Source organism: Vipera ursinii (genome assembly GCF_947247035.1).
Source record: "Vipera ursinii genome assembly, chromosome: 2".
Taxonomy (NCBI): domain Eukaryota; kingdom Metazoa; phylum Chordata; class Lepidosauria; order Squamata; family Viperidae; genus Vipera; species Vipera ursinii.
The window spans coordinates 223,415,462-223,439,583 of record NC_139513.1 but is presented as its reverse complement, the minus strand read 5'-3'; the positions used below and the strand labels follow the sequence as shown (position 1 = coordinate 223,439,583).

At 36.1% G+C, this 24,122-nt stretch overlaps 1 protein-coding gene across 1 annotated transcript in view; it reads left to right on the top strand.

The window, feature by feature from the left end:
- Window positions 1-22,973, top strand: part of SLC1A1 (solute carrier family 1 member 1) — a 43,398-nt gene extending 20,425 nt beyond the window's left edge. The window contains exons 3-12 of the mRNA XM_083352558.1: window positions 11,141-11,233; window positions 12,450-12,564; window positions 13,372-13,414; window positions 14,100-14,204; window positions 14,867-15,051; window positions 16,330-16,437; window positions 17,220-17,342; window positions 17,595-17,789; window positions 19,043-19,177; window positions 20,530-22,973. Coding sequence (XP_083208684.1) covers window positions 11,141-11,233; window positions 12,450-12,564; window positions 13,372-13,414; window positions 14,100-14,204; window positions 14,867-15,051; window positions 16,330-16,437; window positions 17,220-17,342; window positions 17,595-17,789; window positions 19,043-19,177; window positions 20,530-20,770 — 1,343 coding nt within the window. The 3' untranslated portion in view covers window positions 20,771-22,973. The remainder of the gene's footprint in view (window positions 1-11,140; window positions 11,234-12,449; window positions 12,565-13,371; window positions 13,415-14,099; window positions 14,205-14,866; window positions 15,052-16,329; window positions 16,438-17,219; window positions 17,343-17,594; window positions 17,790-19,042; window positions 19,178-20,529) is intronic.
- The last annotated feature ends 1,149 nt before the right edge of the window (window positions 22,974-24,122 follow it).

Genomic DNA, 24,122 nt, shown 5'->3' with positions numbered 1-24,122 from the left:
ACAAGACACCTTTTACTACTGGTACTACCTTTGTGTTTTTTTGCCACAGTTGTTCTATTTTTATTTGCAGGGCTTTGTATTTTATTACCTTCTCCAGTTCTTTCTCTTCTACTGTCTCTGAGTTGCCCATTTTACACAAAGTAACTCTAGATAGCATGCAATAAAACCCACAGTTTAAAAAGTTCTACAAAACCAGTTAAAAACACTTGAAAAAAAATAAACACAAATAAAACAAGTTTCCAAGTAGGAAAATATTACATAGAACGTAGCCAACGTCAGGCTCCGTATTACCAGGGGATCACCAGACAGGCTGAAAAACATCACATTTTGAGTGCTATCTGGAAAGCCAAAAATGTTTTGACTAGCCTGACTTTTGGAAGGATAATGTTCCAGGTGGTGGCACAAAAGGCTCATCTTCTAGGGCCCATTAGATTGAATTGTTTTGCAGACAAGACCCACCAAATGCCTCTCCTGCTGGACCTGATGGATGGTTGGATATAATTGGGAAGAGGCAGTTCCTCAAGTAACCTGCCTTACATCTGGAGGGGAATCTGAAGGCCACAGTAATGATGAAAATTGGATGGAAATGTTTTTTTTACCCTTGAAGAGAGTGATAGGATTTTTCAGTTTCTAAAATGATGTTAGACGTATTGTAGGGCTTGTGCTATTGTTTTAAATGTTTCATGATTCAAAATAGTGAGACATTGCCACCAGTTCTTTAAGGTCTACAAAGAAAAGATTCAGGGATTATAGAGTGCCTGTTCTTAACATGGGGAAAACAAAATCTCCCCTCCATAATTTGTTTGTTGTCTTTCTTCCCTTGTTCTCTATTCCCCATAGAATATTATTAATGATTTATAAGTCACTACAGTATTTTTAAAGATTTATTGTAGCTCCCTTTTGTACATTCAAGAAAAGAAGAAGTTGTTAAAGAGGAACCAGCCTCTCAATCATATTTTCAGCAAAATGTATTGCTTCTGTCTAAAATCACAATAAAGATGTTAAAAGATTGGAGTATTGTTTCTATTTAACAAGTAGTAATATCTAAGATGCAATTACACATCTACTAACAATTTACATTACGATTGCAAAAAAAAGAGATGCAGATCCATATTCTTATTTCTTAGAGTATATAGGTCAGACTTTAATGTGGAGTATTCTGAAATAACAACAACAACAACTGCACTACTCGGAATATCTTACATTTTAAGGAGATACCTGGTTGATACCTAGGATGCTGGCAGCAACCCATGTCAACCATTAGTGCCAGTCAATTTGAGTGTTCAGTTGACTGAGTTTTATGTTTTAAGAATAAATAATAATAATAATAATAATAATAATAATAATAATAATAATAATAATAATAAGAAGAAGAAGAAGAAGAAGAAGAAGAAGAAGAAGAAGAAGTTGGAAGGGACCTTGGAGGTCATCTAGTCTAACCCTATACCATTTCGGACAAATGGCTGTCCAATCTCTTGCCTAAATGTAGAACCTTACTTTTTTCACCATTGAATTTCATTTTGTTAGATAGCGCCCAGTGAACAATAGTCAACTCTCTTACAGATTTGGAGGACAAACATCTATGAATAAGATGATATATGGGCATCACATGTGTGGTTTGGTTAAGTAATAGCCACATGGACAAAAAAAAGTTACATAACTACTTAAGGACTCATCTTTTGCCTTGATTTCAAGCAAATGGCACAACCTGTATATCTGTCCTGATAACTGGCCAACTATGCAATATAAAATCTATTTCTATAGAGAAAAGCTTTATGGTTTGACCATCAAATATTGTAGTATCAGAGGGAGTAAAACATTTTTACTAGTTTTGTTTAATAGCCGATTTATTGTGTGAGTTAAAATTGAATCAAGAAAGAAATGAATTTTATCAAATTCTCTCTCAGCTAAGTGACTTCTTCTGCTCTCTCTAAACTCTCTAAGAAAGGAAAGAAGAGTGCTGATTCCTATACAACCATGACTTTCAGATTTCATCATTGCTTAATTTCTGAAAACAGCTAAATTTAATTTCAAATTTGCCTAAAAGACACAAAGTTCAACATGAAAAATTAAAATCCTAATTTGAGAAGTGGATAGAAAGTTCTCATGAAGAAAAATATTCAAAGTAACATTATCTTAATAACTCACATTACACACAATTGAAGTTTGCTCAATTAATTCTTAATGTTTGATACTCAGCCTTAGGTTTTTTGGAATTAAATGGGGCTTTTAAAATGCTGAAATATTAATGCCTGACCCTGTAAAGCAGAGGTCCCCAATCTTTTGGGCACCAGGGACCGGTGCCATGGAGAAAGGTTTTTCCGTGGACCAGAGGGGACGTGGTTTTGAATACTGCCTGCATCCCGAGGATGGAGCTTTGCTTGTTTGTGCAGCCCACTTACTGGCATGATGCAGTCCATGGACCAGGGGTTGGGGACCCCTGCTGTAAAGCAATATACTAATGCACTTGCCGGTAATATAGAGCGTATAGCAGGGGTGTCAAACTCAATTTCATTGAGGGCCGCATCAGCATTGTGGTTGCCCTCAGGGGGGTGGTTGGGTATGGCCAGGGTGGGTGTGGCCTACTGGGTGGGCATGGCTAGAGTGCGTGTGGCCTACTGGGTGGGCGTGGCCAGCTCTACATAGTTCGCATCAAGGGTGCCTATGGGGGCCTGGGCAGGAGTGGGACAGATCTGAGGGTCTCTGGCAGAAGGAGGGTCTCTGGGCCAGGGCCAAGGCAGTGGGGGCTGTTCCCTCACTGTTTCCAGGATGGCTTCGGGGGGCCACATGAAACCACTTTGCGGGCCGGATCTGGCCCCCGGGCCTTGTGTTTGACATGTCTGGCGTATAGCATTGAAGATTCAACTTAACTTGCTCTTATTGTATAGAAGAAACTTTGAGCACCACCCTCACAGTTTCAGTTACAAACTTGAAATAAGGAGAATTTGTTAGAAAAACAAGGGACAGATGAAATCTGCCTATTTCTCAAAAGATAGTAGCTTCTAACCCATTGCCCCTTGGGGACAAGACAAAAACATACACCTTGCTTTTATTATAAATAGGGCTTGCATTTGCTGCTTAGCAGTCTCTGGAAATCTTGTGTAACAGCTTCCTGTTTTTTTACAATTAACCTACTTAGCAGATGATTGTACTTTTCAAAGCCTACTTCTGCCTTCTTCCAGTTTTAAGTTGTTGATAGGAACCTAACAGAAACCTCCCATTAAACTGAACTGGCAAATGCCTCCGTGCAATTCAAACATCCTATTAAATTGATCTTGGTTTGGAGGATAGAATAAGACAGGATGGTCTTTGCCTTCTTGTGTAATATTGTTTGTTACATAAAAGAAGAGTGCCACAAATCAGCATTGGTATAACTAAAGAGTAAAAAAAGGAAAAAATGTGTAAGTAAAACATAATTTTTAGCTATTCTTGAAAGAAATGCGACCATAATAATACATTTGCAATGGTGCTTGTGTGTGTGTGTGTGTGTGTGTGTGTGTGTGTGTGTGCAATCCAGGTTGAGAATGAAACAGAACTGCAGCAATAGTTCAAAAACAGCTGCACTTCTAAGCAGATTTATAACTAGTAGTGTGAGGGATTAACAGCATTTCTTTGCAGTGGAATTAGGAGATTTGCACTGATTTAATGTGTTAGAGTTTTGTTCCAAAGCAGTGACGTACCAAGATCTTGCAAGATCTATAGCTGCTGTCTCAAATTACATAATTATATATTGGCGTTGTGGCATGAGAATTGGGAGTAAGATTTTGGCTATTATAATTTAAGTACTTGAGGAACTTTGTTGCTTGAAAAAGTTGCTGCCTATTTGAAAAATCATCAAAGTAATAGAAAAATAATAATTATATAAATATGACAGTACAAAGAGCCCTCAGCTTACAATCACAATTGAAACTGGTACTTCCGTTGCTAAATGATGCAATCATTAAGCCAGATGCACCTGATTTTACTACTGTTTTTGCCACAGCTGTTTAGCAAATCACTGTGAGGTCATGAATTTGACTTCCCCTATTTGGATGGAAACTGGCTGGGAAAGTCACAAAAGGCTATCACATGACCCTGAGATGCTGCAACTGTCGCAAATACATGCCCTTTGTCAAATTTTGATCATGTGATCACAAGGACACTGTACTGGTAATAAATACAGGGATCAAGTCATGTCACTTTTTCAGCACTATTGTAACTTCAAACAATCATTAAACAAATGGTCATAAGTTGAGGACTACCTGTAAGTAGTTGATATTTTCTGACTGAAAAATCCTTGTAAAATTTGAAAGTTGTAGTTACTCATAGTTTGTTTTGAATGGCATTATTAAAGTTATAGGCTGCCAAATAACATATCAACCTTATCTAATGGAGCCATTTATTAATAAATGGGGAAGAAAAAATACAGAAAAGTGAAAAAAAATGGTTCTTGGCAGTTCATGAGGTTGCCTGGCATATTTCTATGATGCACTGTTCTGCTTAGCCTTGTTGTTCAGATCCAGGCTAGCATTTTGAGATTCTAGCAGGTTAGTAGGAACAATGAATCTCTCTTCAATGCTAGAATGTGGATTGTCTGGAATAAATAAATGTAAGTAGCTCTGTGTGAAATGGTTACTCTTCTGCTTATTTCTGACGGACTGCTTCCTGAGGTTCCTATGAGGTTTTCACATTACTTGGAGGGAAGCAAACTCTGGAGCGTAACTAGGTATCTACTCTATGTGAGACTCAGGTTTTTGCCCTGATCAGATCATGAAGCCCCTCCTTCATGTAAGACTAAATCATGTGATGAACTGCAGGACTGAAGCTTCTTTTCATCCTGATGTTATCTATTATACAGAAGGAGCCCACACCCTGGGAGATCATAACTCATTTATAATGGAGCTGTTCTTATCTCACCAGATGGCAAGAAGGATTAACAAATAAATATCGCCACCTCTGTGTTGCCCAGGTATAATTGGGAGTAGTCCTCCCTGCTGAGATGGTAGAAAAGCAACTTTATAAACAAGATCTTTCAACAAGTTACAGAAATCTAGTGGCGCCATCTCAGTTGTTCCAGTTAAAACCCAGTGGCATGAGTAGATGGGATGGAGCTTAGGAGTACATTGTGAATAGGTCAGTTAAGTAAAACCCTTAACTGTCAAGTAGCAGATAAATATTCTTGTTGAGGTTTTTTAAGGGAAAGCTTGACTTGGCCAGAGCAGTATAAAGCAATGGATTTCCAAACCATGCTTGTTTATCAATTTACTTTTCTGATTAAGGATCTCAGTTTTGATTGCTGTAACCCAGGGATGTCAAACTGCTGTCCCGTGGACCGGTTTCATCATACTGAAGCCGCACCCACCCCATTGCCAGCAATGCAAAAAGAGTCGCGACACATCGCAACACGTCACAAGACATGACGAGTTTGACACCTGTGCTGTAACCCCTACACTATTTTGACAAGTCAGATCTTCCTGAAAAAAAGAGAAATATGAAACTGGAACTTCTTTAGTCACATTTTGTCCATAGGTTTGACATAAGGCAGAATCAAACGCAGACAGGTAGAACCAAGAAGTTAACAAATTGGTTATAGGGTACCAGCATATCCTTACTTGAACTGCTTTTTACAGGTTACAGGTTACACTGACTATCCCGAACTGTGCTCCCTTCTTGATCCTGCAGGATTTACTCTTGACATATTTAAAAGCTTAACAAGTCCTTCTGGACCTATAAGGCCAAGTATAAGCTCTTCCATGCAATATCTCCTCCTGTGGTCTACTGCTTTGTTCTTTTTTGTTCCTCTTCTTTTGCCAAGGAAGCCATCCTAGCTAGTTTGAGTATGTGTGGAAAGTGACAGCTGCTCTCAATCGACAAGCCTTTTTTGGTTGGTCATTTCCACTGTAACCTCTCTGGTAGTCCCTTTGCTGCCAGGCCTCTTTGATGGGCTTCAACCATGGGGCACATTTGGTAAGGCCAGCTGTGCCCCCTACTGTTCTGCCACTGGACCTCAGCGACTACTACTGTACTTACTACCACAGGATGCCCTTGGTAGTGTCTCCTGTTGGGCCTCTGACTGCTGTCCCTGCCAAATCCAGCAATTTGGCCATTTCGGAATTTTGTTCCTGCTAGGCAGTTCTAAGCCTGATTGCATCCCTGTCTCTGGGCCTCTTCCTGGCCTCTCTTCGATCTGCTTCAGCTTCTGCAAGCTTTAGGTGTGCTCAGCCAGATCGCCTCATCAAGTGGCATTTGGTAACTAAGCATGGCCTTATCACTGTTCACTAGTGTTCACTGAGAATATAAGTAATTCAGCAAACATTAATTAATTATTAATCAATAAATACATAATTTCTTGACATTCTGTCCTCATGTTCAGCCACAAAATGCCAACTGCTAAGGAGGCTCTAATTATCTTCCATTGAGTATGCTACCCGCTGAAAAGAATTATGCATAATATATTGTTTCAAGAGTCAGGAAGTTTTACAGCCACTTTTATGGTTATGCCCTTGAAATTTGTATAACTTTGCTGTGGCTTTTCTCATATAATAAACCTATATCATCATTCTGTCATCCACAGTACAGAGGTGGAGCCTTAATGCTTTAAACAATAGATTTGTCTACCAGCCATGGTGAACAATTGCAAATATAGTTACTTTCGAGGTGTCTCCTTTTTTGCTTCCAGATTTTAATGTATCTTTTGTACGGAAAAAGCTTATATTGAAATTTTTACCCAACCTACCAATTCAAGCTGATCAGATTGCAAGATGACTTCGGACACCGTAGTAGCTCCTGTGGATGTGAAAAGGATGTTCTGCTGGGGAATCACCATAGCAATTCTTGTCTTTCAGTAGCCAGAAATGTGGTCATTTTGCTTTGTTAGACTTTAGAACGGAGTTTCCCAAACTGTGGTATATACCCACCATTTATTTATATTGTTACAATAAATCCATCTTTCTCCAAGTTTCCTTTATTTTCATTGTTCATTTTGGTGTTTGATTTTTAGGGGAGGTATATACATAAAGATTACACTAAAGGGAGGTGTAATGGCAAGAAGTTTAGGAATCCCTGTTTTTAGAGTGACTTTCTATTGGATTTCCAAAGCCTTCGTATGGGATACTCTTGAAAATCCTACCATTGACCAACGTTCGATGTTACTAATATGCCATTTGTACAACAAAACCATTTTTAGGGTTCAGCGTTGCATAGGAGAGCTGCCAAATTAATTTACACCTGCAAACAGAGTGAAGCAAGAATATATCCTGTCTCTATTTTGTTTATCATCCCTTGACACATATAGAAGCTGGATTTGCACATGCAAAGTTGACAGGGGAGCAGTTGTTACTTCATGCAGATGCTGCAATAATCTTTCACTGAACCAAGTCAGCTTCAGGAAGTTCCCCAGAATCTTGGCTTGGTTTTGTAGGGAGTTGGAATCTGTCATAAATCATCAAAAATGAAAGTAATGTTTTTCTATAGGAGTACCAAAATCCACAAATGATATATAGAGAACCAAGCAACTAAGCTAGTGAAATAGTCGAGTACGTAAGATACTTGAAAATCCTTAGTAATGGTGCCCAATCCACCAATATTGCCTCTATGATCCAAAAGAGTATGGCAGCTCTCCTAATATTCTATCACAGAGGGAAATTTTATTTCAGCTGCCATACTCCTAACGACCCCTGAAACTATTGCACAGCTTTTTTAGAGGGTATACTTGGACCTTTGTTCTAACTACATAGCTTATGAAAAAATAGAGAATAGAAAAGTAAGAACGGTTTTCCCCCCCTGATTCCTGCATGTGTGTTCAGTATGACCTTAACCTAGAAGTTGGACTGCCTACAACAGAAACTAGAGATTGATAATCTGTTTACAAACTGTTTACCTGATTAAGCCTTAAATCTAACCCCTCTGTGGCAACTTGCACTCATCAACAAAAGAAACCTAGACTAAAATGTATTAATTTATGTATGACGTAGATTTCAACAACTCCTGATTCTGGTTGATTACAGGGCCTTTACACAATAAAAATAATAATAAAGCCAGGGCAATAAAATAGAGAAGCAGATGGCATGCAACATAACATGAGTCCAAATAAAAAAATTGAAAGGGCTCAGCCACTACCCTGCTCTAGGGCTTAGAAGAATAGCTGCATTTTCAGCATCTTTTGGAGCATAAGCAGGATGCGAGCTATACAGATGTCTAGGGCAACGCCGTTCCAGAGTGCAGGCACTGTGATAGAGAAGGCATTCCCTCCAAGGCTCCCTTCGGTGACATGGCTTATTTGAGAGAATCCAAAGTGTTCCCATTCTGGCAAATTTACCAGACAGGGGAAAAGATAAACAGTTTCCCAAGTAACCAGACCCTTTACAAACTCTTTACCTATATCCTTTATAGGTAATAAGCAGCACCTTGGATCGCATCTGGAAGTCAGTATTGCTCATAGAGCAGTTGTGTCAGTTGGCATACTGTGGCATACTCAGTACTGCCTGCCTCACTGCCTTCTGGACCAGCTACATAGTCTTATGTAGGGTTAGATGGCAGAAGCGAATAATACTCATATGGTGTGTCCGATGAGTTCTTGTTATTATTAGGCCTAGATAAGGCCAAGATAGTTAATACAAAAGAAGCCAAAGGTACTTAATCATACAACAAATAGAGTGATAGTGTTGTTAGTTTGTTTCCTTCTAAAAAAAACTAGTTTTAAACATTTATTACTTGATTGGGCTTTGAATTAATTAATTCTGTTTTTTATGGAGAAAAAACTGACTAACAGCCATCTAAGTAACTTGCTACCTGCAATTTTATTGGATATATAGATGAACTAATATTCTGGTTTATAAAATGATTTCTCTGATCTCTTAGGCAGTTTAAAAATTATTAATTTCCAGAGGCACAACCGTGTTGGTCTGTTGCAACAAAAGTCACCCTCCTACTCTCATACACAGAGAGAACTTTACAGTAATAGAAAGTATGGGTAAAGATGCTTGGTGGAACGACGAAGTTAAATTGTAGAGGAGAAAAGTGTATTTAAAGCCTGATTGCTGCAAAAAATGAGGATGTATAATGTGCATTAAAATATATGTATAATGATGATAGAAATAAAATGTTTGGAAAGCAGAGTCAAAGGGCTAAACACACAGCCTCCACTGTAGTAACTGAATTTTAAAAGGAAATGATAAAATGGAATATTGGAGGGAACGTGTTAGAAATTTGTAGGGAGTAAGATAAAAATGTATGATGTTATTTAATGTATTTAAGGACAGTGGCAAAAAAGAACATGTCTGGTGATATTAGAGCTATGTTGGTTGGGGGCATAAATATGTATACACTTTTGTATGCAAATAATGCTATATTTAGGGTGAGAACCATCTGCAGTAGACATTACATCATACAATTTACCTAACAAGGAGTATGAACCTAAAATTAGTGCATGAAAGACAAAGATTGTTATGCTCAGCAGAAAAAATGTGGTAAACAATAGTAATTTACATATAAGCTGTTGTATATATCTTGGTTAGATGTTTCCTAAAGATGGGAAAATGAGTGAGAAATTTTAAGACATGCAAATGTGGTAGGAAGGTAATGAATAGTATGTGGTCTGTTGAGAGTAACAAATATTTGTCATAAGAAGGAAAATTATGACTGTGCATTAGTGTTCTTCTCTGACTTTGTTAAATAAAAGTGGGAGTTGATCATGTCAATTGGTTATGTTGGTAATCAACTTAAAAGTAAGTTGAATACACTGAAAATCATTTAAGAATAAGGCCAAACAAGAGGAGTTGGGTGAAAAATGGATGATGAATGAATTTAAGTGCAAAACTAAATTACCACAAGGAAATATGTACATTGAGGTAGATTGTTGACATAGAAAAAAATATTAATCAGATTGCAAAAGATCAGACTGCAAAAAACAACAATGTGAAGGAAGAGTGAATGGATTTTAGAGGAAGAGAAGACCAAGAAATTGATGAGATCTTTAAAAATTGAGGGGTAATAAGTTTGAAATACAAAAGACAATATTTAATACGGTTTATGGCATGGTATGGACATGAAGATGGAAAGGTATGAAGAGGTATTGTGAATAAGCTGCGAATAACCACGTTGCTATAAACTATGTTTAGCTATTTTTTCCTTATTTTTGTACCTCATGCCTTTAAATTTTTTTTCTATTTCTGACTCTGTTACTAAATTTAATATAATACAAGTAGTCCTCAACGTATGACCACAATTGAGCCCAAACCTTCTGTTGCTAAATGAGAGATTTGTTAAGTGAGCTTTGCCCCATTTTATGACCTTTCTTGACACAATTGTTAAGTGAATGACTGCAGGTGTAAAATTAGTAACATGATTGTTAAATGAATCTGGCTTCCCCATTGACTTTGCTTGCCAAAAGACTTCAAAAGGTGATCATCACGTGACCCCGGGACACTTCACCCATGATAAATATGAGTCAGTTGCCCAGCGTTTGAATTTTGATCACAGGATCGTGTGGATGCTGCAATGGTCGTAAATGTGAAAAAACAGGCATGTGTCACTTTTTCCAGTCCTGTTGTAACTTTGAACAGTCACTAAATGAACTGTTGTAAATGGAGGACTACCTGTATAGCTTATCTTGAATAATAGCATGATGGGAATATACATACTCAAAGATCAGCACATTTATTCTGATTTAAGTATTTTGTGATTCATAATAACTGATTGCATTAACGTTCTTTAAGGTTATTTTGATTTTTAAAAAATTGTTGGCTTTTCTCCCAGCAGGTTAAAAGGATAGTATTTACCACAAACAATAAAATATGCATATTGTAAGTGCACATGCACACTCATAGATACACTAGAATACAACAGGAAAGAGAGCCAAGTATTAGATTTGACAGTACAGTCAGATCCCCCTGTTTAGAACAATGTATCTTTGATTATCCATGCAAGAGATAAGCAAGAATGATAGCCATAATATTCTGCTTGTGAACTTAAAATTGATTGTATAGTCAGCAAATATTGGAAGCAGCGTGCAAGTCTACTTGGATTTATGACCCAATCCAGAAAGGTAATTCTTATTATAGGAAGATGAAGAATGCAGTTAAATATATCACAACTATATCACGTTGCGTTTATTTATAAATATATACACTAAAAATTCTCTTTTTCCTTAAAATCTTCCCAGGGGTTGCTGCATTGGACTCCAGTGTTTCTGGAAAGATTGGCCTGCGAGCAGTTGTGTACTACTTCTTCACTACTGCCTTGGCTGTAATTTTAGGTAATAAGTAGTTCATCCCTTGAGTAATTAAATCCTTACATTTGAAATGTAGTGGGACATTTTTAATAAGTTAGCAAACTAGCCATAAATAGTCAATTTTTGTCTAACTTCGATTCACAGAGAACAGACTTGGATATTATCCATCTTAGAGTGTCATGATAAACAGTAAAAGAACTAGAACCTCTTGTCCAGGTTTTAGTCTCCTTGTTCCATTTCACAAGCATACAGGTTTCTCTTTACTATCAAAATTAATATTTAACCATGTGATTGGATATCTGTTTTGGAAGTAACAACTCATTTTGCTTCCTGAAAGAGATTTTATCAAGTTATGTTACAGAAATGGGATAGTTAGTCCAATCATTAGATAACTGGTACATATACTATAGCAAAACTCGGGTACTTCTAAATGGAAGGCTTCTAATGTTATCAATCAAAATCAGTGCCCTTTCTGATTAAAAAAAGAAGCAAAGGTTTTGAAAATTATGAGGATTACTAACTGAAGTAAATTACTGTTAAGCTTGCTAAAGGTTTTGTGAAAAAAGCAGGATGGTTGCACAATAAAAGCTAAGTGGAAAGCAACATGGCTATTTTCTAATGGTTTTACCCAGTGCTTTTTTTGTAAAACAAAAAGGTGCCGGAACTCACGCATGTCATACAACCCACCTTGCCTACCCTACAAGGTTCCATCCAAAAAAGGTGCCGGAACTCCGTTCTGAGCATTCTATGACAAAAAAAGTCCTGGTTTTACCAAATGACAGAGGGGAAACCATAAGGATAGCTGAAACCCCCCTTTTTTTTCCTGTCGGCTGTAAATAACCACATCATTTAGCAAAATAACTTAGGTTTGTCTGCAGCTCTGATTTAGTAGGATTCCTAACTTGTAAGATAAAGAATTGATTATATGCAGTGGTGGGATTCAAATATGTGAACAACCCATTCTGTGTGCGGATGCTGCTTTCCGAAGTCCATTCTGGGCCTGGGCAACAAAAAATTAGCTACCGGTTCTGCTGAAGTGGTGCGACCGGCTGAATCCCAGAAAATAATAAGCTACATATTTGAAAGAACCAAGGCCTGAATTTAGGGCAAGCGTAATTCTCATCTTTCGTTTATACTGTATATCTATGTTGCAATCTTTAAAAAATGTTTTCTGCAAATTTTCAACTTGTTCAGGCTGTGTTCTCTCTGCCCTTCCCCCTCAACCCCACTCCAATTATAGGGATTGTATTGGTTGTGGCTATCAAACCAGGAGTATCTCAGAAAGCTGATGAAATTGACAGGGTGGGTAGCACACCGGAAGTGTCTACGGTGGATGCCATGTTAGACTTGATTAGGTGAGTCTGTAAAACAATGGATTACGTTCACAATTTTAAAAAATGTAATAATGCCAACACCTCCCTCTAAATATTCTCCTGAGAGATGAGCAACCTATTGAATTGTGCTGTGGCAGGGATAAACAGGGAGATAATGAGAATCTCCGAGTAATTGATAGAACCCTTGAGAATTCCCATTCCATTCCATTCCCATTCCAAAATATATAGCCCATTTTGCAATTTTACTTTACTGCCTGTGTTTTCAGAAAGTTGCTTCAGAATATTTCTTCATAAAGAAAATAAATCAGGTAAACCGGCTTTTCAGTTTTGCTCTGAATTTATTCCTCATTTATTTATTGAAAATGCAGAATAAATGACCTTTTCCCAATTTAAGCCACAGGTTTTTTTTAAAAAAAAAGAATAACATCTGCTATAGAATTGTAGAAAAGATGCAAGGCTGTTCAGGTTCAGAAGGCAGTATATTTCTGCTTTCTTCGTGTCTGCTTTTTTCTTTTATTTCATGAAATGATTCCTCCCTTACCTGCTGGAATTTGTTTTTTGTGTAACACAAAGAACAAAGTGCTATAAACTGAAATTTTAAGGTATACAATATATTTGAGAGAAAGTACAGGACAGAGAAAAGACCCAGGTAGTTTAAGTTATCATATCTTGAACCGTTAAGTAACTAAGCCAAAACTTAAGGAATAATTAGGACATACATATGTTCAAAAATTTCAAGTAAAGAAAAAGACTTATTACCTCATGGTCCTTGAATATATTTTCAACAATTAATTATCAACATAATTATCTCTTTTAATCCTTTTACAGAAATATGTTCCCAGAAAATCTTGTACAGGCCTGCTTCCAACAGGTAGATTCTATTTTTGTATTTATTAACAGAAGTTCTGTGAAATTTTGGCATCTTCATTAAACAGTTATGTAATGATTGGACTGTATATTATTACCTATTATTATATATCCTGATCCAAAAGAAATAACATTTTTACTCAAATAAGCTTTGTTTACAAAAATCAAATGAAATTATGTAATCATGAAATATGACATCATAATTTTGTAATTAAGAATCCATTTCTGTTTCCAATAATCAATGTTGAGGAGATAATGCGAAACACTAGTTGCCAGTCAATAAACATGCATATGATTTCTTCTGGACTCTGTACCTTTTGTATCTTAGGAAAAAATCCCACCGCCTTTAACTTTTCTTTCTTACTATTAAAAAAAATATCTCAGTCAAATCCTTAATTTTAAGAAGAACCAATCATCACTGGATAGTTAAATACTCATAAGTTATCAATTTCTTATGGCTCCCTGTCTACTCCCTATACCCAGATTCTTAGGTTTTTTTATGTGTAACAAGCTCTGTATTCTCACATTTAAAAAAATAAGAGAAAAATAGACATGGTACTGATAGTGTCTTAGAAGTGGTAGTAGTGTGTGTAAATCCTTATGTATTACAAACTTTAAAAAGAGCTTTAAAAATAAGCTTTCCCTTCATCATTCTCCACTAACACAACACATGTATTCTTACCTTCCAGTATAAGACCAAACGTGAAGAAATAAAAATCACAAGCGCAGATAAAAACGGAACCTTTCCTACAGATGAACCAATCACAGCTATAATGCCAACTGAGACTACACAGGTAAACAGAAGGCAATTGTGTCATTCTGTTGTGGCAAAACAGAAAGACTCCTGGACCCTTAATTGCTATTAGTATTTAAGATGTTATTAGATGATTCCTATAAAGTGGTTGCTATTGTGTATTATACAGCATTCGCTGTATAATCTACTGAATAATATAAAAATAATTTGTGTAGTGAAATTCGAGTTGTTAAAATGATGGCTAATAAAAAGAAATTGGGGACAGAAGTGTCTGTAGAGGGGGACAATATCCGCCTGAAAGTGGGCCCAGTATCATGATCAAACTCCACCCTTTTTAAATGGGCTGCCTTGGTTGGTAGCAAAGCTGTTATCAAAGTCCTTTAAGATCAAGCTACAGAAGCCCTATGACCAGTGCTTTTTTTGTAAAAGAAAAAGGTGCCGGAAGTCACACATGTCATACAACCCACCTTGCCTACCCTACAAAGTTCCGTCCAAAAAAGGTGCCGGAACTCCACTCTGGGGCATTCTATGAGAAAAAAAGCCCTGCCTATGACACTGAGTACGGTATATAGTCAAATAATTAAGTACAAACAAATCCCCAGCAAGTTAAGTTGCTCCCAGACAAGAGTTTGTTTAATCTTCATCTTTGCAAAATATGTTACTGCTAGTTGAGCATTTCCGTCTTTCCTTCTTAACCTACAGAACAAAACTAAAGAATACAAAATAGTGGGCATGTATTCGGACGGTATTAATGTGCTCGGATTGATAGTTTTCTGCCTTGTCTTTGGAATCGTCATTGGGAAAATGGGAGAAAAAGGACAAGTGCTGGTGGACTTTTTCAATGCTCTGAACGATGCCACAATGTATATAGTTCAGATAATTATGTGGTAAGTGGGAGAGAATCTTTTCATTAATTCCTTTTACAACTTGGTTATACATTTCATCCCAAAGCAGGGAAAGGCTTCAGAAAGCCTGCCACCCTTTGAGAAGATATGGCTGCTTTGCTCATGCACTTTGCAAAGCTCACCTTTTGAATGTTTTGCATTGGGTAGCTGCATATGGGACATATGTGTGTATGTGTATCTAAATAATTTAAAATATATGTAAGGATCCAGTTCAACTAATAATAATAAAAAATAAAGTATCTACTTGGAAGTTTGAATGGTTTGATCAAACAATATATCCTTTTGAGAAGTTGCTTCTCATGCTAAGCTGAATTAATTAACATGGTCATCAAATAATAGAAGTAACTAGTATTTCAGTAAAACCAATCTTCCAAATTATAAATTAAATGCAGGTTTGATCCTGCTTAGAAAAGATGCATGGAAATTAATGAGATAAATTACACATCAGTAGCCATAGTTGAATGATTTCTAAAGATACAGCAGATTTGGATTTAAGATTATAACTCAGTGAGTTCATTGGTTTATTTAAGGGACATACCCTACTTTTCTGTGGAAAATGATACCATTCTTGTTTAATAAATTGAAGTTGAATAAATACAAACAAAATAATTAGCAATCAGAATGAATCAATTGTTTTGATAGCTTCTGATATATTGGTTTGGATTATTTTGTAAGTTTATATTTATTTAATTATAATGTATTAATGGTAATACTGCCTTTTTAAATGAATGGTTAAATACATTTATATTAGGAATGCCAAAATTGAACAATTGGTTCTGCCCAAAGGATTGGTATAACCAATATCTTTTGGCAAACTTTCAATAACCCTCCTAATCTTTACAATTTCTTAGAAATAATGCTTTTTGTTCCTCAGAGATTCCACTGAAACAGCCAGAAGAAAGCTGTCACCAATTATCTTACTTTGTGGGGAGGGCCTTTTGTGGAAAATGTGCTTTCTTTAGCTAAACAATCTACAAAAAACACTGCATTTAGACAAAGAAATCATTACTACATTTCATCCATGGGATGCATTATACTTCAAATTGCTATCAGTCATTCACATCTAAAATTAAAAATGCTACATCCAGAACTGTCTATCTAGTTTTCCTTTGCAATACTGTAGATGTAAGAAAAGTTAGATAAATATCCTGTCTGAAAAATAATACTGCATTTCTCTGCCCTGTATATTCTTCATATATAGAGAGAATTGCATTGCAAATTATCTTGGCATAAATTGTAATGCTTCTTTTTACATTGTAGGTATATGCCTCTAGGTATTTTGTTTTTGATTGCTGGAAAGATAATAGAAGTTGAAGACTGGGAGATTTTTCGCAAATTGGGTCTTTATATGGCCACCGTGTTGAGTGGGTATGTTATTCCTCTAATTAATAACATGTATTTATTTTCTTTTTAATTTGAATTGATAAATCAGGGTTTTCTATAGTTAGGGGAACTTTCATCATAATGATCCTCACTGTGTTTCAGATACATAGAAATATACTGAATTAAGAATACAACATTTTAAATTTAATTGTTAGCTCTCAGGCAATATGTTAAAAAACAGGTTGCCTCAGATATGAAAGATAAGAGAAAGCACTTGAATCTGAGTATTGACATGGCTGGGGAATTATTCTTAGGCTGCATATTCATGGTCTAAAATCCTTATTAGATTCATGTAAAATTGAATATTGTTTGTGTGTTTCACAAATGGGGAAGAAATTCTGGGAGAATAGAGGATTTCCTAATGCATGTTATTTGCAAATACCTCCAAGTGTGTTTCAAGAAATTTGCTTAAAGAAGAGATGGGAAGGTTGCTTCATTCTTGCTTCTCTGTTCCCTACTGCCACTTTCCAGTTATTTTCATAAAGGACAAAAGAATCCAGATTGATTTACATGCATTTAATGATTAATTAGTGACTAATTGGAAGTTTGCTTTTTTTTAAACTAGTGTTTAACAACATTCTGCTGAGCAATATACCTTATGTTATCAAATACAAAAGGGCTAATTTGTAATCTAGCCTAAACGGCTTTATGGATTCGAGGAAAATCTGCTTCTCTCACTGTTGATAAATTTTGAAACCCATCTACATCTGTTCACTAAGACTCTGATGTTAAATATTACAGTAGTTATTGTACATTTCCTATTTCAGACTTGCAATCCATTCTGTGGTAATTCTACCACTAATATACCTAATCATAGTGCGGAAAAATCCATACCAGTTTGCCATAGGTATGGCTCAAGCACTATTGACAGCTCTCATGATTTCTTCGAGGTAAGGATAACAAAAAATTTTTCCCTATGCTTACATTTAGCTCTTGGATAATATAAATGAACCTACATATGAATTTACTTTATACATTCATTTGATATTAATTTAGTCTTTATCACATACATGCTGTATTTTTTATTGATGCTAGCTTTGTCTTGATCTTCCTGTGAAATTAATAAATGCACACATTGACTTCTTACTGACCTATCTCTTCCTAATGTCTTTATTTTTTCCCCATTGATTTGTGTGATCTAGTTCAGCCACCTTACCTGTAACGTTTCGCTGTGCAGAAGAAAAAAATCATGTTGACAAGAGAATTACTCGATTTGTTTTACCAGTTGGAGCAACAATCAACATGGATGGAACCGCACTGTATGAAGCAGTGGCTGCTGTTTTTATTGCACAGCTTAATGACTTAGAGCTAGACATTGGCCAAATAGTGACCATTAGGTAAGGATTTGCTGTATCACATATTTTGCTTAATTTTTTTCATAGTAACCACTATCTTTTTTCATCTATAATATTTAGAATTAGAGAATCTTAATGTTACAAGGGACCCTGAAGGTCATCTAGCCTCCTGAGATGAATCTCTTGTAAAATTATGCTTTGCTGCATTATACTCTCGTAAGAAGAAGACCTGTGGTCAAAGTTAAATTGTGACATGGATTATATTTCAACACTTAACAGTAAAACTCAACTTTGTGCCCAGTGGATTTTCTTAGCACTGAAATCCATTAGCTGTATTCATTACTAATTTACACATTGTGTTGCTAAATTCAGAGAATCGCTGAATTTAACTGTATTATTTAACTAAGATCATCATATTTTGACACTGTACTGCGTTTGATAACTAATTTCAAATATCCTGCATTATAAATTGCTTGACTTGATAGACAACAGAAATAGAAGGAAGATACAGAAGAGAGGTTTGTAGCTTCATGATGGGGCTAAAAGATGTTGGCTTTTCATGTTGGGACATTTTCTCTTCTCTGAATATCATATTTTGTTAAGCAAGTTGGCTCAGCTGGCAGTAGTTAGCAGTGTAACACATATTCTTCAATGTCAAAATATTTTTTATGAGAGAGCAATAATGAGTCTGATTTCATGTCTGGAGAAGCTAGTAACAAAAGGATCTCAAGATGGGGAGCTCTTAAAAAAGGAAGCAATAAAGCACAATTTGTAAACCATTCCTTTGAGCAGTTGTCCAGTTACACCGTTTATTCCTGCAGCCTTCCTATTTTTCAACATTCTTGTATCACTTACGACTTCTTTTCCACCACCTTTTCCTTCAACATTAGTATTTAAAGCATTCATTTTGATTACATGTTACCATCCCACTGCCCCATAGACATCTCTAAAACATTCCTTCCACCATTTCCTACTTCAATTTCATCCAATTATTTTATTATTTTTATTTTTTATTCCATTCATGCTGTTCAGAAGCACCTTGTTTTGCCCTTTTCACCCACTTCCAAATAAATTTTCATTTGTATCAAAATAGTTTTGTATCCCCTCTTTGCCTTTCTAATTGTAGTTGATTACAAAGAAATATGAACCAGTGATATGGTAATGGCTGTAAAACAAGGCAAATGCAGTTTCAGGCTCCATCAACAGAAATAAAGTTTCCAAATCCACTGTACCATTTCATGCTCTGTTGGTCACAACCCTTCTCAGCTATTGTGTCTTTTTGATTTGGGATGCAGTGTGACAGCAACAGCCGCCAGCATTGGAGCAGCAGGGGTACCACAGGCAGGCCTTGTTACCATGGTGATTGTACTGAGTGCAGTGGGACTGCCAGCTGAAGATGTTACCCTCATTATTGCAGTGGACTGGCTTCTGTAAGTTCCTACACTTCTTATGCATCTTTTTACATGGAAAATTTCAATGAACCCATTGCATTTTGTAATTGATATACTTCTAATGAGTGTTTTCTGCTGGCAGCAGTTGAGATATTTCACAACTATGTTAACATTTAATTGACACTGTGTTACAATATTAACAGATATTGGACTGAGTATTCATTCCAATGCTCCAGGATATCCAATAATACTCCTTTTTTTTTCTTTTGCACGAACTTGATTATTTGCACGCAATAGTAACTAAAATTGACACTATCTGAAATATTATTATAAACGTGTAATCTCATCTGATGCATTGTTGTTTAGAAAACATATTCTTTCAGCAAGAAGAAAATGACATAATTATAGACAGAAGGAATGAAATACCAAGCAGTTCATTATTTTAGAAGATTCTCACATTGTTTCACTTATTATCTTAACTGTATAACCTTTCACCTTGTAAAAGTAACTCAGTGTGTAGAGTTCTGTATCGCTGAATTTCCATTAAGTGCTGAGCATACCTTTGCAAAGTAGAAGCACCTTTTCAAAAGAAAGGCCCTGCCAATCTGCTGAAGATGTGTCTTGAGAATAGGAAATAAACACTCCAACACTAAAACATTCATCAGATTTCTTGATTTAATGTTTTTCTTTTCCTAAGGGTCAAAAACGGTTTCATGCAGAATAGTATTATTGCATTTACTAGAACTTGAATTTATAGCAATGGTGACTGACATTTCCCTTAAGTGGGTCAAAGCTTATGATCAAAGTAATGTATAAGAAAGTCAGTGCTTATAAGAAGGCTCTACCATGCAATTACCCTATTTTATTCACAAAACATGATGAAAATCCCAGAGGATATTGTCTTCTACCTGTAGTCCTCCCAGATGTATTCACCACTTCATCCAACTTTTTCCTTACTCTCTCTCACCCACTTTGTATAGCTATTCCGTATTTTCCCTACAGTGTCTTTAGTTCAATGGTCCTAGGACTTGTCAACTGGAAATCTCCAGTACTACATAAGTGATGAAGATGTAGGTATAATACAGCCCTTGAGGTCATTTTTTTTTGTCAAAGCAGGCAGCTCTGCAGAAATGTGGAAGCCAACAGATCCTAGATTAGATTTTGACAGTCAAGGACATTTGAAATTCCAATGTTGAAAACTGAATTATTGAGTACTGTATGAGACACCTCAAAATTTATTTGATCTGTTCATCATGTCCTTAATTACAGTGTCGGAATTCTACACTGACATATTTTTGCCAATATTGATATAGCTGAGGTATAAATCTCATTTAAATATAGGTTGAATTTATTGCCACCTGTCCTGACTCTTCTAAAATGTTGTTCTCTAGGGATCGATTCAGAACAATGGTTAATGTTCTTGGTGATGCCTTTGGAACTGGAGTTGTGGAGAAACTCTCCAAAATGGAATTAGAACAGATGGACACCATCTCTGAAGTTAACATTGTGAATCCTTTTGCTTTGGAAACAACCAACAGTGAGGAAAAAGAGACAAAGAAATCCTATGTGAATGGAGCTTTTGCCGTAGATAAGTCTGACACCATATCATTCACCCAGACATCACAATTCTGAACTTGATTGACTAACAGAGGGCCACATTGGATTAAAGGACATGAGAGACCCTAAGTCAATCCATATATTGGGATCATTACACTATCGATTCCTCATGCTGTTCTTTGTCTTCTGCCTGTATTCCTACAGGTATACAGAGAAAAGAAAAAATCTCTCTCTCTCTCTCTCTCTCACAATTCCCATCTCCCACAGCCACTCAGAAACAGAGAACACAGCCATTCTATTCCTCCTGTTGTGCAAGCTGCCCATACCATATTTCCCTCACAATTGGGAACATGGGCTCTTTCTTCCCAGTTAATTGACGAGAGGCAGCCAGCCATGCTCAGAGCTGTGGAGATTTCTTCAGGAGGCCCAATACAGAAAAATAGGTATATTCTCGAGCCTAGTTATGTTCTCAGAAAAAAATTGTTCCATCATAGTTGAGAATGAATGCTAGCACACTAAGGTTCCTCAGCAGCACCTGTCTAAGATTCTGAAATGAAATCTTTTAGGAAGATTTAGAGGATAATTACATTCCTTAGGGACAGATTGTCTTTGGCTCGTAGCTATCGCAGCATTTGGTCATTATGTGCAGATATATGAAAAAGTCAGATTATAAAAATATGTATCTTTTTAAAAGCTGTGTCGTATTTCTAGGAATTCTAGATGTCAGCTTACTATGACCATTCCCAGAAGTTGGAGCAATGAGCTGGAGACAAGCTATTTATGAGGAATAATAAAACAGTATTTCCAGATGCACAGAATTCCACGCATGGAATTATTTTTTTAAATGATATCCTCACTGTTCTTATATTTCAATTGCTACTGAGACATTTCTCTTTAAATTGATTCTGTTCAAAATAAATACTACTATAGCTAATTAACTGTTAAATAGAAAAGGCAGAAGGATAGTTCTGGAGTAAATGTGAAGTTTTTGAAAATATATGTGTATTTTTAAATCTTAATTGTTGTTGAAATTGGAAATTATTACTTGAGAACTTTATATTTTCATTTCCATTACAAATTATATCTATGGCATAGTGGAACTCCATGACAAATCCCATCACAACAGCTTTGCAGCAAACTAAACTCTAATAATGCAGTTTTCCTCATTTAGTAATCTTCTTTTGGAAGCTGTAAGACACAGTTTTAGAGCTCTCTGTTTGATAGAGGAGATAAAAGAATGCATTTCATGGGTATACAAGCAAACTATAATTTCATATCTTTCCTCCAGTCTCCTGTCCACTCCAATCCCAATTCCTTTTGTGTCATTGCAGATTCTATTCTATCCAGGAAAAGGGTATAATTGAACGCAACCCTAACTTCACAGCTATTCACTGAATGGCTTAGAGAAAGTGTATGTTTTTAAAGTATTGCAATTACTGTATGTGATTCACTGCATGTTATTTGTTTGCTTCTTTGTTTAATCTTATAACTGAATCTGAAAGCTTGCAGTGACCAAGAAGCAGGCTTATGGTGAATATTATACCAGCTTGTCTACCAGCATATACACCTAGACTGGTGAAAGATAAATAGCAGCCTTTTATGAAAGTTCATAGTGTAGAGTAATGGAGATATATTCTCATATGGACCCTATGAGTGTGATTTATTTATGAAAACATTCCATACTGTTAAATAGTTCATCTAGTTAGTGCTTAACACCGATACCTATGGTGCAGTTTTATTCTCCTTTGAAAAACGTTATTGCAGAAGATAAACTTTTCTTTGGACATTGCTGGTTAGCTACGTAACACAAACTGAAATTCATAGAAGATAATGATTTTGTAAATAGGCTTGTGCTAATCTGAGAAAAATGCACTTAATTACTATGAAGAAACAACAAATTTGTAGCCTTAGACAGTCTTACACTGTTCTATTCAATAAATAATCCAGGTACGTGCCAAAGAACACTGAAAACTAAATATTCAGATAATAATGTTTTGATAAATTGCACCTTAATTGTGTGAGAGGCATAATAATGTACTGTATGTATTTAAATATAATACGCTATAAATGAAATGCGCAAAGTGCAAACATTGATCTGTTTGTACAAATAAAGGAGTGTACAGTGTAAATCTTGTGCAAAATTATTTTTTAAAAAACATTTGTACAGCTATGCTATTGCTAGAGGGAAAATGTTCTTAATAGTATTTTGCCTTTTCCTTGCACCCTTCAATACTATACATGTCCCCTTTGTTTGATTTCAATAAATAGTTCTGGTCATTCAGCCTATCCTTGTTCTATGTCTGTATGTAGACTTCTGTATCAACACTGATGAAGAATGTGAGCTTCTGTTCATCTGTTTTAATGTGAAAAGCAGCATAGAAGAAGAATACGGCCATTCTGTCCATACCATATTTCCTCACAACTGAGAACATGGGCTCTTACTTCCCAGTCAATTGATGAGAGACAACCAGCATATTCAGAGCTGTGGTGATTTCTTGTGACATAGTTTTGTCATAAAAGCCCTATTAGGAGCTATTCCGAAATAAGTAGTTCCTGGCGGCTCCCATGTTAATTTGCCTATAAGTAGTAAAAGTTTACTATTAAGCCAGTTGGATTTATTTATATCCTGTCTTTATTACTTTTTTATAATGGCACATAAACTTACTTAATACTCCTTCCTCCTCCTATTTTCCTCACAACAAGAACCCTGTAAGGTGGGTTTGGCTGAGATAAAGTCGACTGGTCCAAAGTCACCAAAGCAGCTTTCATGCCTAAGGCAGGTACAGAACTCATGTTTCTAACCTGGTATCTTAACCACTACATCAAACTGGCTTTATATAATATAAAAAACAAATATACATTTGGCAAATGTTTACCTAAAGGAACAATGGCGGATTAGGCCTGAAGCTCCTAAGAGAAACTTGAAGAGAACTGCTTCAATACTTGGGATACTGAAGTAATTAATCAACCTATGACAAACAATCCTAAACAGTGGAATCAATTATGTACACATCCTAAGGCACGATCAATACATAGTTTCCTTCTTTTTGCTAATGGAGATCCTGAAGCAACAGATCACAGATATTAGCTCTGTCCTAAAGTATATTATGTGCCCAGTCAAAGGGTTTCATCACTTCTTTGAGCTACTCTTTGGTAATATGCTGGAAGCTGACCCACCTTGTAGAGCAGGATTGCTGCTACCAATACCAATCCTGTAGCAATATATAAGGAAACTTGCTGGAGCGAGATCTGTAGCTCTCTCAAATGGGAAAATTTTCAAGTCACTGATAAACATATAAGTCATTGACCAGGATTAACCTTGTGGGATTGGGCCCTGAGTCTTCAGAGGGAAGCAAGCAGGCCCACATATGCAAAAATCAATTATTTCCATTGGAGTTACTGTATATTACCTGAGCATATCAAGTTC